Source organism: Lonchura striata, chromosome 11 (assembly GCF_046129695.1).
Source record: "Lonchura striata isolate bLonStr1 chromosome 11, bLonStr1.mat, whole genome shotgun sequence".
NCBI classification, from domain to species: domain Eukaryota; kingdom Metazoa; phylum Chordata; class Aves; order Passeriformes; family Estrildidae; genus Lonchura; species Lonchura striata.
This window is the reverse complement of record NC_134613.1, coordinates 16425945-16441284: the sequence shown is the minus strand read 5'-3', so window position 1 is coordinate 16441284 and position 15340 is coordinate 16425945. Positions and strand designations below refer to the sequence as shown.

The window sequence follows — 15340 nt, the reverse complement described above, 5'->3', positions numbered from 1 at the left end:
CGGGGGCGGCCCGGGCCCGCCCGCCCGCGCTGCGACCCGGCTGGCAGCGGCCCCGCCGCGCTGCACGGCGCTGCCGGCGCCAGCGTGCTGGGGAGTGTGGGGTTTTTGGTCTTCTTTTTTTTTTTTTTTTTTTTTTTTTTTTTTTTCCGCCCTGGCGCAGATCGCAAAGGATTTCCCCTTTAATTTTTCTGCAGGAAGGGAAAGTACATTTCGGCGGGATGCTGCAGCCCCGTCTGTCAGGCAGTTTCATGTTCCTGTGGCACCTGGCGGGGCCGTGCGCTCTGGGGATGCTGTGAAGGATGGCCCCGTGCCCGGGCTCAGGGCACCGCTGTCCGGCCCCGGAGCCGTGCCCGGGCTCAGGGCACCGCTGTCCGGCCCCGGAGCCGTGCCCGGGCTCAGGCAGTCACCGCTGTCCGGCCCAGGAGCCGTGCCCGGGCTCAGGCAGTCACCGCTGTCCGGCCCAGGAGCCGTGCCCGGGCTCAGGGCACCGCTGTCCGGCCCCGGAGCCATGTGCAGGCTCAGGGCACCGCTGTCCGGCCCAGGAGCCGTGCCCGGGCTCAGGGCACCGCTGTCCGGCCCCAGAGCCATGCCCGGGCTCAGGTCACTGCTGTCCGGCCCAGGAGCCGTGCCTGGGGCTCAGGCAGTCACCGCTGTCCGGCCCCGGAGCCGTGCCCGGGCTCAGGGCACCGCTGTCCGGCCCAGGAGCCGTGCCCGGGCTCAGGCAGACACCGCTGTCCGGCCCAGGAGCCGTGCCCGGGCTCAGGCAGTCACCGCTGTCCGGCCCAGGAGCCGTGCCCGGGCTCAGGGCACCGCTGTCCGGCCCCGGAGCCGTGCCCGGGCTCAGGGCACCGCTGTCCGGCCCAGGAGCTGTGCCCACAGGGGAGATGTGCCAGCCGTGTCCCCAGGGAGGCTCTGGCTCCAGCACCCCTTGAACTTCCTGGGCAGGCGGTGCAGTCACCGTCCCTGGAAGCGTTCAAGGCATGACTGGATGTGGCACTTAGTGCCATGGTCCAGTTGATCAGGTGGTGACCAAAGGTTGGACTCGATGATGCCAGAGGTTTTGTCCAGTCTAACTGATTCTGTGGTTTTAAGCACAGAAAAATACATTTCTGTAGGAAAACAGCTGTTTTCATAAATGTGTGTGGCTTTTGATGACATCTCAGTTGAAGTCATCAGCTGTCCCACTGTGCAGCTCTTTGACCTCACCTTTTGCTCCAGAAGCAGCACACTGTTCTCCCCTGACAGATCCAAGGATCCCTTAAACAGCGCTGCCCCAGGACCTGGCACTACTCAGTGTCATGGATGGATAACTTCATGACAGTTACATGGACACTATTATATAAAACTTAGCCTTGCTGTTTTCAGGTGTTTTACTGTGCTTAGAATTGGGGTGGTACATCTCATCACTGCTTTTCTTACTCTGCACTGATTAAAGGAGGTTTTCTCCCAGTGAAGTTAACCTGGAACCCCCTGGATTGTTAATGATCCATCTAGACTTTTGTTTAAACCCTGCCCTTACCATGAAGAAAAGTCCTAAAATCATTGTATCACCTACATTCTGAAAAGACACAGTTATCCTTTGTATGTAACTAAAAAATTGTTCTTCTGAGTATGAAATAGGTTAGTAGATCAGTGTAAAAGGAAGTGGATGTAGTATTAATAGATGGGTGTTAGCCACTATAGTGTGGGGCTTGCAGTAGTGCTCAAAACGGAACTGAGTAAGAATGACTTTTCTTACCATGAAGACTTAGACTACTAATAAAGACATAAGTCATAGCATGTTTTAAAATGTCATTTCTGACAGGTGCTGCCATATGTGTTCTGGAGGTGGGCATTTTCCTTTAGCTGCCTCTTGCCCTTTGAATGCTGCCATCTTTTTTTCAACAGCAACAAAGTTCTGCCTGCTACAAATTCTGCCTGTATATTAAATAATATACAGGGGAGGGAGAGGGAGAAATATATGTTCTAACAAACATTAACATCTGTTTGTGTTCTGTGGTTAAACCCACCAAATTAGACCATGGAATCACAGAACAATCCAGGCTGGAAGAGACATTGAAAGATTATGTGGTCCAACCTTTCCTGGAAAAGGGAGCTTAGATGAAATTATCTAGTGCCCTGTTCAGTTGTATCCTGAAAATTTCCAGGGAGGGAGAACTCTACCACATCCCTGCGCAGGTTGTTCCAGTAAACAATTGTTCTTACTGCAAACTTATGTCTTATGTTGAGATGAAGCTGGATTTTCTAGAGGATCTGTCTCAGGGAACAGTGGTGTTGTGTGCCACAGGAAGCTGCTGGCTCAGTTTGGTTCACCTCCCAACACATTTAAAAAAAGAAGAAGGGTGTTTAGACCCAGACTTAGTTCCCTAGTGGAAAATCACTACAGCTGAAGAAAACCCTTCTACAATGAATTCTTGAACAACTACTGTTTAGCTTTGGAAAGCAAATGGAATTTGAGTAAAAACATGAATTGCCCAAGACTGTAAAAGCCTGGAAGATCTATGAATTTGCTGAGTTTTATGATGTATCCCAAAACACTCATTGCTGTCATCAGAGCCGATCCAGTTCGTTTATTTTGCTACAAGATATCTGTTTCTTATGCAAGCTACTAGATGGTGCCTTAAAAGTACTACAAAAAATGAAAGCCTTGACATCCATGGACCTCAGGTCAAATCCATAAACTACTTGGATTTTCCAGCAGCATTTTGATAACTCTTTTAAGATTATCTTACTTAGACAGATCTTTTCCCATGCTCCAATTTTTCTGGAAAAAATGAGACCAATCTTAAGGCTTTAAAATACATATTTTAATGTATTTTCTCAAAATATTAGTGTATTTACACAAATTTCTCATTTAAAAATATTTTTATTTGACTATTTTAAAACATTTAGTTTAAAAAACATTCAGCCAGATGACTACATCATACAAATATGAAAGAACATTCATTGTAGATGAGAGCTATTAAAAATTACAGCACAGAAACACATACCATTGCTATAACAGTAAGTGAGTGCACATTTTTAAGTTGCTAGCTTCCACAAACAGTTCTTCTCATAGAAATTGCTTAGTCTGTGTCAGTAACTTCAACCCACTTCTATATTGGAGTTCCCATTTCTTTTTTCTTCACAAAAATCCCCCCCTTTTTCTCATACAGAGATTGCAATAAAATGCATTACAGTAGTATTTCATTTACAAAACAAATGACATAAGAACTTGTTTCTTAACCCATTGGATTGTATTTCACTAAAACAATGTCCTTTCATGGAGATGCAAGAGAGATTCCAAGAGCTGTCTGGGTGTGGAAAATGATCTCAAAGCAATCCTGACTGGAAAGATAAGACTTGAATTGCTGCATGATGTTGTGCAGATTCCCCTTTGGAAGGATCTCATCTTCAGATTTGGTAATTAGGATAGCATGTTAAACATTGTATTTAGTCAAAATAAATACAAATAAATTAAAAACAAATTATGGAAGGAAATTATACTCTTGTTGATATTGCTTGGAGGAAAGCTGAGAAGTGAAGTTTGTGGCAATATCTAGATTACACATGAATCCTTTTACTTCAGTAGTACTCTCTGAACAAGGAAACAAGGGCTATGAACAGGGCTGTAATTCTGGAGAAGGACAGTAGTGATCTTCTTTCAAACTTAGTTAGGAAGCCATTTTCCTGTGGAAAAGAGCACACACAGTTAGGGACAGCTTAAAAACAACATGAAGGGAAACCACACCACTCTCAGAGTCAGATTAACAGTGCTGCAGCACTGTGCAGTGAGGGACAGCTTTTCAGAGCTCTACCTCCAAAAGATGAATAGCTCTTTAAAAATACTAGCTTAAAATAGCTGCACCTTGCTGAATGTTTGTTTTATCTCCAAGCCAAAGCTGTGCCCTCCCTGTGTAAATAGAAAACAAACATGAACTCTATCATCTAAGTCCACATCTTCCAGGAAGGTACAAGTACTATGTTTCTGATGTAGTAATACACCCAGAAATATCTTCCTTTAAGCTTCCTTATTCTACTATGATGAGCCACCTCTTATGACAGAATGTTGCCAGGAGTTGATACTTCTCTGAAATTAAATTGACTCTATTTGAAAGAGATGGAAAGATAAGCCTTTATAGTAAATCCAATGCAAGGGGCCAAGAGTCACTATCACCTTTTTTTGCTGCTACAGAGAGAGAAGGATTAAAAAAAGCAGAAAGGAAAAAAAAGATAAGAAAAGGAAAAGCAAGACACTAGAAAATAAACTGGGGGGGGGGGGGGGGGGTAAAGTAGTAGGAAATATGTGAGAAGTGGGATGAGAGGGGGTGGAAAGAGAAAGTAACATTTACATATAAGTAAAGGAAAAAAGTACCAAGGAAATAACTGACACTGTGACACTGGAATCTGATTCTCAGATTCCCCCAACTGGAAAAAAAATATAAGTGCGATGAAACTTTGCAGAGTAAAAGGATATTTCCTTTCACTGGCAGAATGGGAATTTCAGCAGCTTGGCAAAACAGTCCACTTAGTAACAAGTATTTTTCTCAGCACCGACCATTCATAGATGGAAGTTCTAGGATTATCTCAGTCCAAACAGAAAAGCCTTAATGTCAGTTGTACTTACCAGTACATTTGTTGTAAGTAAAACTGATTTGGGGGATTAAATAATGGCTTTGTTGAAATCAACAATAATAGCGCTGACTTCATTTGTGAGGATCACACCTGTGTATTCTTTCCTTACCTTGAACTTAAGTATTTTTGGACCAACTTCTCTATGAAAGCAAAATTGCTGTGCTGACCTTAGGATGCCACTTAATTTTGGATTTAATAATGGAAATTTCAGGGTGTCTTTGGTTTAACCTGCTTTGAGTGGGAGGCTGGACCAAATGATTTTCTAAGGTCATTCTCAACCTGAATTATGGTATGATCCTGTCAATTCAAAATTAGGAAGTGCCTTTCAAAAGTAAAGTTGTCTTTTATCACTGTTCTGTCTAAAGCAGAAGCAAAGCTCTCACTGTAAGTCTCAATGAGACATTCCAGATACCAAATAATAAACCACCAAATGAAACCCTTAATAAAATTATTTTGACAGTGTTTATAGCAATAATTAATGAAATCTCCTAATGTAGACTTTGGTGGAAAATGAGAAACTCACCCAGCCACCATTTGCATCAATCCATTCGGCTTTGTTGTTTATGATGTACTCTGTGATGAAATAAGAGATCTCCTCCTTCTCCTCTGCAGTCAGCTGAACCCCATGCTCTTGAAGCTTCTTGGTGAGAAGACCTCCAAACGTAAAGATGGTCATAATTCGTCCCCAGTTAGTATTTCCATCAGCAAACTTTTCATCCATGACTCCATTGAAAATTCTCTTGGCAACAGCTACAGAGCTGATGTCAATCCTGTCCAGGAGTGGCCTGACAGCCTCCTCCGTTTGGTCTTGCAGAGAGGATGCCATGGTTCTCAAGACATGAGCAACCCGGGTCTGGGCTGGTCCGAGGTGTGATTCCTGGAGCACATACTGCAGATAGTCCTGGGCTAAGTAATAAACGTAATAGAACTCAGCAGTTTCCATTCAATACAAAATGCAGAGAGCAGTTCACTGCTCGCAGTCAGGGTCGGCAGTGAGCAGCCACAGGGCACGCATGCGGCTTTGTTTCATCGGTTTTGATGGAATCTTTCTGGTTTTACCACAGAATTTCCTGTAAAAGGTAGTGACTTAATGGTATGCATTGGGGAATATGTCACAGAGGAAATGAAAGAAAGAGTGTCTCCGTTTATGTCTTGAGTGACTTATTTCTCCAAATGGTGTGATTCCGCAACTAAAGTCGACCAGATTTTACCACATTCTTTAGCAGCATAACTTGGCATTTTCTAGGGACTTTTGCTACATACCGCTAGCAAAGGTTTGGCATTTGGCTTGCAAAATTCCAAGAATGGTGTATCATAGCAAAGGTTAGGCATTTGGCTTGAAACACAAGAAGTGCATGCTGCTGGAGATGCAGATGCCCAGCACCCCCAGTCCAATCTCCTCACTGCCAGGGTTGAGGCTGCAATCTGTATTACAGGTTTATGGGTTATTTCTGGTCACAACTTTGTGAATAAACTGGTAGACATTCCCAATAGGATGGAAGAATCAATACATTTTCTTCACTACTCAGGGAGTTTTACAGAAGTGCAAAAAGTGGGAGCACAACAGTGGTACAATGCTGGATGGACAAAGGGGAAAGTCAGCTTTATAGCATTATGCCTGTTCCAGTCTTTCCCACACTCTCTCTGAGTGATCCTCAAGGTCCTTCTTTGAAGATCTGGATGAGAAGCTTCAAAGATTTCTTTCCCCCATGGAGAGCTCTGCTGTAAAAGCTGTTATAAGTATGATAGACAATGCTAATGTAGGCAGCATGTCAGAACATGGGATGGAAAATATGGGGCCAGTGATGTGTGATACCACCTGAATCTTTTAGAACAGGTAGAAAAGAAATATCATGGTACCTACAACTGCTCTTAGATTCAAATTTTCTGTCAAGCTGTTATTTTTGGGAGAAGAGGCAGGGTATGTATCCAGGTCTTTACAAACTTCTTCTCCTGAGGCAATCTGATCTTGCTAAAGTGCCATGACATGTCCATAGAGAACTTCACCCCATTGCAAAGGCTTCAAAGAGCAGAAAGCAGTTTGATGTCTGCAGATCCCTCTCTTTCTCCTTCTCTCTTTATCCTTCTACTTCTTACCCACCTTTCTTTCACTGCTCTTCCTTCTTTGAAAGCAAAAGGCACTTGCAGCACCAACACACCAACAGCTTTTCTTTGTCCCAGGAGTGGCTGTGAGCCTGTTTCCAGTCCTGGCACTCCCTGATGCTCAGACGTATGGAAGAGGAGCAGAGCTGCAGTCTCAGATGTCAGAATAGCACTGGCACCTAATTGCACTGGGGAAAACCTGTCTGGATTGTGAAACAGCTCTGGTGTCACACACGGCTAACCCTAGCCAGCCTCCCAAAATGCTTGTGCTGCTGCTCTGACATCACAGTTTTTGCAGAAACCCATTGACTAGTTGAGGGTAGTTTCCACTTCCTGCTCAGGTTATTTCTGTACGTGGTGAGTCTGGCCGAGACCGACAGAGTCATCTTCCGTCACAGCAGGGCTCAAAACCTCGAGCTGGAGCCAGCACAGCACAGCATCCAGCACTTCAGGATCATTTCCCTCACTTTCTCTTGGAAGCAAAGAGAGAGGGTCTTGTGTTGTGTTCACCTTTGGAAGAGAATGTGTTTCAGAAGGAGTGCAGGCTGAAAAACTCCAGTGTTAGATGTTACCCCCAGGGAAGGATGTGATGCCAGGACTGGGAATGAGCTGGGCATGGGAAGCTGGATCACCCTTCTTTCATACACTCATGTTCTTACCAAAGCTCATTTTGAAAGTTCAGAGGTGTTTCCTATCCAGTACCTGCAGCTGTTGCTTTGGCAGAGCTGCCAGGCTGACTTTGCCTTTGTTATGCTCAGTGATTTGAGCAAAATGCTATCATTTTATGAGGAATGCAAATGGGGGAGAAAAAAGAAAAAAAAAAAAATAAAGGATGTAACAATCCCTTTCCAACTGGACAGGAATTTTTGTTGCAGCGGAAAGTCGTTGCTCACCCAGCCAGCTCCCCTCCTGTCAGATGCTTGCTGTAAACAGTGCTGAGAGAGGTACTAGAGCAGACATCACAAGAATCCTCTTCCAATATAGCACAGTCTGTGAAATTACAGATCACTCCTGAATTTCTTAGTAATTGATTGATGAAAAGTCTTTGGTATTCTCTGAGAATATAATAATTGAATATGAGAACAGTGAACAATACTAAGGAGACCAGTTTTGTTTTCATCATTGACAGTAGCAGAGCACAAACATATGCAGCTGTTTCTTCATTAGTGGTGTGTTTAGGATTCTGAGAAGAGTGATGAAATAAGATTATGAATATGTCACCATTATTGAAAGAAATCAATGTAATACCTTGGCAATTTCAGTGCAAATGCTGCTACTTACTCTTGATTTCTGAAGGGACTCTGAGGTGAAGCTGAGAGCTCAGCTCCCAGAATGGAGTGGCAGCTCTGAGCAGAGATCTCTAACAGCCAGCTGTGACACTGGTGACCAGAGCTCAGGATGGAGCTGTTGAAAATGCCCCAGATTTCTCTCCTTCAAAGTTTTCAATAGTGTGCAGTTCAGGGTTCCAAGTGTTGGATGTTCAGTAGCAGTGACAGTTTATGTATATACACACACAAGTTGATAATGGTCAACTCTGAACACTCTAAGAAATCAGCTTTGTGATCTCTTGCATCATGCCACTCTAATGCTTTGATTCTCATTTTCTACATTAGGCAGTGTCTTGCTTGCTTCAAGCAGACTTTATTCTCATTTTGTAGTTGTAAGTGAATACCTCTGAATTAATGAAACTCTACTTTGTTTCCTGCCTGCTCTGTCTCCCCAGTGCTGCATAAACTGCATTCTCATACACTGCACTGCTTCTTCCTTGTTTTCCTCTTTGCTGGATATACTTAATTGTTAATTGTTAATAAAAAGCTTGAAACAGAAACTGGCTTGACAGGGAAGCTCAAATGCAACTACTTGGCAATTGGAAGGGGCTTCAGATGCTTTGATTTAAATCTGCGTCCTGTGGATTTGAATCCACATCCTACTCTAACCCGAAAAGGCTTATTTTTCCAGAACAGATGGGGACTGAGTTGACAGATCCTCATAAAACTGACTTGTGAGAGACGATGTTATCACATTCGAGACAAAACCAAGCCAAAGAACAAAAGCTTTGCTGAGCTATCCGTGCTGCATCTGCCTTGCCAGAGTTCCAGGTGATTGAGGGAACTGTGATTTTTTTTTTTGTTTGTTTGTTTGTTTGTTTGTCTGGAAGAACAGAAAATGATTGAAGATTTTCTTTTTCCCTCTTTTTCTTCTCTTTTTGAGGTCTGCACCGGGGTGATTTTTTTATTTTATTTTATTTTTTTGTGGGGGAGGAGGGTGGTGGTATAGGATTTCACTGCGAAAGAAACGCTCGGCTCACTTGCAGCTTTGCAGCTGTTCTGCACAGCCCTGGTGCCGGTCCTGGGCAGGTTTTTGGCCTTTATTTGCAGCTGTGCTGCGCTGGCGCCGCTTGCCCAGTGGAGTGCTGACATCTAGTCGCAGCCGGCCGCGCTGCAGCCCCGGGGAGCTGTGCCGCGCATCCCTGATTTTGGGCTCTCTCTGCAGCAAACACCTGAAATCCTGTGGCACTGGGACGCAGCCCGCCTAATGAACCGAGTTAATAAGTGATGTGGTGTTTCCCGAAGCCCTGGGCTGCTGCCAAAGCAGCGTGGGCAGCAGAGAGAGGAAGGGATTCTCCCCCTTGGGTCCCCACTGCAGTGCTGTGTCCATCTCTGGGATCTCCAGCCCAGGAAGGACATGGACCTGTTGGATCAGGCCCAGAGGAGGGCACTAAGTTGATTAAATGATGGATCATTTTCCTATGAGGAAAGGCTGGGATAATGGGGATTGTTCAGCCTGGAAAAGAGAAGGCTTCAGGTTGACCTAATTCCAGCTTTGCAGAGCCTGAGGGGTGCCTACAGGAAAAGTGGAGGGACACTGTTTACAGGGGCACAGATAACACAACAGAGGGCAATGGCTTCACATGGAAAGAGGATGGGTGTAGATTAGATGTTAGGTAAAAAATGTTTACTGTGACAGTGGTGAGGCACTGGAACAAGTTGGCCAGAGAACTTGTGGCTGCTCCATCTCTGGAAGTGTTCAAGGCCAGGTTGGATGGGGCTCTGTACAGCCTGTTCTAGTAGAAGTTGCTCTTGCCAACATCACGGGGTTGGGACTTGGTGATCTTTGAGGTTCTTTGCAACCCAGGCTATTCAGATTCTCTGGTTCTATGAATTCTGCCAGCCAGAAAGCACCAAAGTCTCCTGTCCAAAATATGGAAAGGTTATCCCCATTAATTTTGGGAGCAATTAACTTTAAAACTTTTAACTCCATCTCCTAATGTTTCTTAAATAAAGACAAAATATCAGGATCCTGAATCTCAAATTCTGTGGCAACTGAAAGACAGACTTTGACCCAACATTGCATTCTGTGTCAGACATGCACTGAAGGCAAGCTCCAGAAAGGATGGGAGGATGCAGCTGGTTTTGCATCCTCTTGGGTCAACTGAGGCATTCTGGGCTACCTGGAAAGCCAAAGTGGTCCCCAGCACAAACTAAAGCAAGTAACTACTCCAGCTCACCAGTGGGCTGAGGGCTCCACATCTTGGCATAAGCTCTCTCCTGCTCCCAAAATACCACACAGGAAAGGCTGAGGGGATGGATCAAGTGGAGGTGTACCATGGTTCTTCATTGTTCAAACATAAGAAGAATCATTCAACTCCCCTTATGACTCCTCTGTAGCATTCCAGAGACCCAAGGTATGAATGGCCAGCTTTGGCTGTGTTACTCAGGGTTCAGCTGCTGCCTCATCACTTCCCCTGGTAACTCATCTCAAGTCAGAGGCTGTTTTCTTCTGAATCCCTGGCTCTGTCATCACCATAAGTCAAGGAGCAGCCTAACATACTTCTCCACTGTGCATGTGTCATGTGTCATCATGTACATGTGTGCAGACACATGCTCTACATTCTCCTAAGCCTTTCTAAATGTTTATCTTGGATTAGGAGACTTTGAACACATAGTCATCATTGTCTGCAGTGAGCCACAGAAATGTAAATGTCCCTAAGCTTCCCAGACAATGGAGTGTGAACAAGTCTTGGTAGAAGCTTGGTAAGTTCTTGTAGATGCCATCAGAAACACTGGAGTCACCTTCATGGCTGAAAAAACTTGCTCCCAGAAAGAGAAAAAATGAAAATCTGCTTTTGAGTATTCATGAAATAAGAAGTCAAAAGCTCATGCCTCAAAATGATAACCAAAATTTTGCATGTCCTTGGTACCCACAAGTCAAGAGTGTCAAAAGTCAAGGGTGGTCTGGAGTGTTGGTTCATTCTCCTTGGGCAGATGAACATGTGCACAGTCATTTATGAGTGATCAGCAGCTTTAGTTCAGATCCATGTTTTTCAGCAACATAATGCTGCCAGGAGAGACAGGCATTCAACACCTAAACCTATTTTAGACACTGGTGATACTCAAAATGTGGTGAGACAGCATTTCAGTCACATATCTGAGCCTTGCTTAGCATACAGAGTCCCACTTGATGACAACTCCAAAATATGAACAAGATTTAGGTAGAGTTTCCACTGAGCATGGATGAGATATAGGTGCCCAGGTCCTTCAGGTGTCTTTGGAAAAAAAAAAAAAAAAAAAAAAAAAAAACCAGCTATTTGTTAAAGCTATTAATAGTTTAAAGATAGGCATGCGTTTAAATTCTTTGCTGTTTGATTTTCCAAAAGAAGCTTATGTATCTCATGTTTTTAAAATAAATCACTTTAAAATTCAAGCTCACTTTACCAATTACAAGTTACCTGGATGCCTTGGAGCTTTGCAGTCCTCTACATCAGCTCTCCCAGGAGTGTGCTTGCCTCTGTGCTTCTCCATCTTTTAAATCAATCCTGCATCTGCTCCTGCACTTCTCCATTATTTAAATCAAGGCTGCATCTTCTTATGGTACTACTGGCAACCTTTGCCTTGGGTCAGATGTTTGTGATCCACAGATTAAATATCTTTCCTTTAGAAGAGAATGTATTCTGTTAATAAATCATTTTATCCCCCCTTTTTCCATATCCCCTCTGTTGATGATCCTATAAAAGAGGGCTGCAGGAACACTGGTATTTCCACTAAAAATTCCTCTTCATGGAGGTCCATAACTCATCTTTAGTTTGTTTTACATGCAGGATTATGGTCTGGGAGCACTTTTGTTTTTATTCCCCTTTCAAATTGTTTTGAAATATTTAAAGTTATAAAATAGACAAAAATTCAAATGTACAGTGTATAGCTATCTTCCTCATTTATAAGCAATCCAGATTTTTGGATGGAAATTATGATTAGGAAATGAATGTGTAATGGGATTTCAGTAATTTTCATATGTTCACAATAAATATTGATATTAAAACATGTTTCTGAACCCAATTCAGTAATTTTACTACAGTTTTATTACCTTTTCAAATGTGTATGTGCATGAAAATGTCATGGTGCTGGTGCCTACTGCTTGCAGCCTCATTTTTTAGTTAAAAAGTTAAAATTCATGTACAAGAAAAAGACACAGACTACACTGCTGTTTGGCCAAATTTTTCTGAAGTCTAAAGTCAGTTGTCATGAAGGTCATTCTGTCCACTTACAGCCTAAGAAACTGGGCTCCATGTGGTAGAATAAAATCTTCTTCATTACTCAACTGCAAGGAAGAGCTTGTGAACTTAATATCCCAAATGACCCTTCTGAAGGGTTCTTCAGCCCTAACTGCATTTCTCATTTTTCTGATTTGCACCATTGCAGCAGACACTTGGCTGTTGGCACTCTGCAGTATTTTCAAATCATTATGTGTAAATTGCTGCAAATTAGAGCAAGAAATTAGCTGTAACTCCCATGGCATATTTTTATCCTTGTGTTTATTATGTTTTCTAATCCTCCAAAAAGCATGCTGAGATGGCATTTCTGTGCTCCTAGGAGAAGGCTGTGAGCAGAAATAGCAAACTAATCTGTCTCCCCAGGTATTTATACCACATTCATCTCTGTGCTGTCTGAGCATGTAACACTGCCCCGTCGATCTTTTTAAGTGAAATGATGTCCTGTTAAATAAGCGTGAAGGAAGCTGATGTTACCATGACTAGTTATCCAAACCTGCTGCTATTCTTTAACCAAATCAGAATAAAAAGCTATTTTCATTTGAGCTCTTTTTTTATTGATGGATCTCTACAGTGCTCTGTGCTTTGAATTCCATTTGTCCATCTCCATTGCCATGGCTCTGTACAGAGCCCGGGGTCATCGAGGGAATTAAGCCTGTAAGCATCTTAGCAGTGATACTGATCCCAGGGCCTGCTCAGGCCCTGAAATGCTCTGTCTTTAAGAAAGTTGAATTTTTTTAGACCCTTCCAAATGACTTTTGCCAGCTGTTATGGGCAATAAAGCAACACCAAAATGCCCCAGCTGGGAGTGGGGGTTGTTCTGTGGTGGGAATTCACCCATCCAAGCCTGGAGGAGCGTCCTGCCCCAGCTCACTGAGCATGGGGAGAAGCAGTGAGCCAACACAAACCCCACTGGCCTCACATAACAGCAGGAGTGGGACTGTGAGAGTCTTTCATTAGGCAATGGTGAGGGTGATTGCATTTAATCTGTGAGGCATTTTAATGGCTATCAGTAGCAAGAGCAAGCAAACTCCATACCAGCAGTTCAGTGCATGTAACTCTGAGTTTTCACAATAAAACCCCAGAATACCCACTCATCCTCAGCAGACTTGCCTTTGTATCAATTTGGGACTAGATTCTTGGCATGCCAGGGAATTATGCATCATAATGACTTAATCAAGGGCTTTCACAGTGTATTCTGGAGCTGAGAAATCTTTTTAAACCCCAATGCAGATGGAAGCTTGGACCCAGCAGTGAGTGCTTTGCTCATGAAGTCAGAGGAGTTCTGCACAGACTGACCCTCTGTGCCTCTGCAAAGCTGTATTGATTTTGGTAACTTCATCTGTGCAGGGATGTGAATCTGTCCACAGGGAGCTAAATGAAACCTGAAGTTATTGATTTTCAAGAGCAAAGAACTTTAGTTAAAAATCTCTTATGTTTTCTTAATTATTCTTGATTTTGAAACATGGCATCACAGCAGAGTAATAATATTAAGAAGCAATAGTAAATAAATCAGCCAGTTGCATGTGATTTAATGCAGTAAGGGCAGAGAGAATGGGACTGACTGAATTAGACAAGGTTTTTATTTGCTCTTTGTGCTGGATAACTGTTAATCACTCAATGAGAAACGCATTTCCAATGGCCAGTGCTCAGGCAACGTAAATAATAGCAACATCCTTGTTTCTCCTTTGCCCTCAATCTCCTTTGGAGGCTTGACAATAAACAGCCATTCCCAATCTATTTTGTAACTCAGAACCTAGATCCAAAAAGCCCCCATGAAACATAATTAGTTTACTTTACTTGTCTCTTCTTTCTATTCCTGAGCTAATAAATGGCCACTGCAGTTCCAGAGGGAGTTAATTTTTCTGGCTGCCTACAGGGGATTGAGAGCTGTTGTCTCACTTGAGCACAACTCAGTTGGGTGTATCAGCAGGGGCCCGTATTAGCTACAAAAGGTGGCAAACCACAAAATCATTATATCCAATGTAAAACTTGGTGTTCCTGTGGCACGGCAGAGCCCTTCAACCTGCTGAGGTTTGGTTCCCCCATCTATCGGATGGGCTTCTCCAAAAGATTTGCTGATTCTTTCATTATGACTTAATTTTCTAGTTATGCCTACATGTCCTTGAGAAAACCATGGGTGTCTCTATGACCCAGTTCCCCACTTCTAAAACAGAGGAAATTTGAGACTTGCATTCAGGTCTGTACCTGTTGCCTGTATTTACAGCCTTCCCAAGGAGCTGTGCTGGGGCAAGGGGGGTCTGTATGTGGTGCCTCAGCTGGGCTGGACCCTATTTATGATGATAATTCTGCAACCATGAGCTCAGTGGAGCTGAAGCAGGTAAGAGCTGACTCAAACGTGCATCACTCCAGTCATTTGCCATCTGTGTGTGAGTCAGAGCCCTAATATTTGTTTTCCATCCTTTGTTGGAAGTCAGTGGAGCTGTTTATTTATGCAGCAGTTGACACACTGGGGCCCTAATCTCGGCCATGCCTAGGTGCTGGTTTAGTATCCAGCCTAATGTGGCATGTTATGAGTGAGAGCCTGGGTTTAGCTTTTATATGTGTGCCTATATATGTGTTGAATCCCATTTTTCTCCCACATGACATTATAGATAGTAGCTAGATCTGTCTTAGATGCCAAAGATGCAGAGCTTGTAATTCTTTGGATGTGTGTTTTGGTTCGGTCACCTAAGATTGAGTGCTAGTGAGGTAGCCTGAAAGGCAGTTTTATCAAGTTCATCTTTTCAAATCACTTTTCTTTCCCAATATGGCTTGCTAGCTGTAAAATTATTCCATTAAACAATGTTACCACACTCTGAGGCAATTTGTTTTCTTGTGCATTGATCTTTGATCCAACATACTTGCTTCTGAAAGCATTCTTCCTTTTTAACCACTTAGATAGAAGTTAATTTTGTAGAAATTGGAAATTGTTGTAGAACAGCATTTCTTTTGTATTTTGCTCTTTGTTATTTGCTAATCACTTTTTCTGGATAGTCACTCTATTCAGTCATGGTCAGATTCTTTAGTGCTTAGTGTACTAAATTAATTTGTTGTGTAGTTCTCCAAAATAGTTTA

At 43.2% G+C, this 15340-nt stretch overlaps 1 protein-coding gene across 1 annotated transcript; it reads right to left on the bottom strand.

Moving 5' to 3' along the window:
- Positions 1-3536: 3536 nt before the first annotated feature.
- Positions 3537-5622, bottom strand: BCL2A1 (BCL2 related protein A1). The gene is made up of 2 exons (XM_021537384.2): positions 5138-5622; positions 3537-3669 (listed from the first exon to the last, which is right to left on the bottom strand). Exons 1-2 carry the CDS (start codon positions 5555-5557, stop codon positions 3565-3567), a joined length of 525 nt encoding a protein of 174 aa, XP_021393059.1. The 5' UTR covers positions 5558-5622; the 3' UTR covers positions 3537-3564.
- Between the last annotated feature and the right edge of the window lie 9718 nt (positions 5623-15340).

What these genes read in the sequence shown, in the direction of transcription:
- BCL2A1 (XM_021537384.2), bottom strand. Translation starts at nt 5,557, where the DNA reads ATGGAAACTGCTGAGTTCTATTACGTTTATTACTTAGCCCAGGACTAT. An exon ending in TTGATGCAAATGGTGGCTGG is followed by an intron (nt 3,670 to 5,137) that starts GTGAGTTTCTCA and finishes TCTTTTCCACAG; the next exon opens with GAAAATGGCTTCCTAACTAA.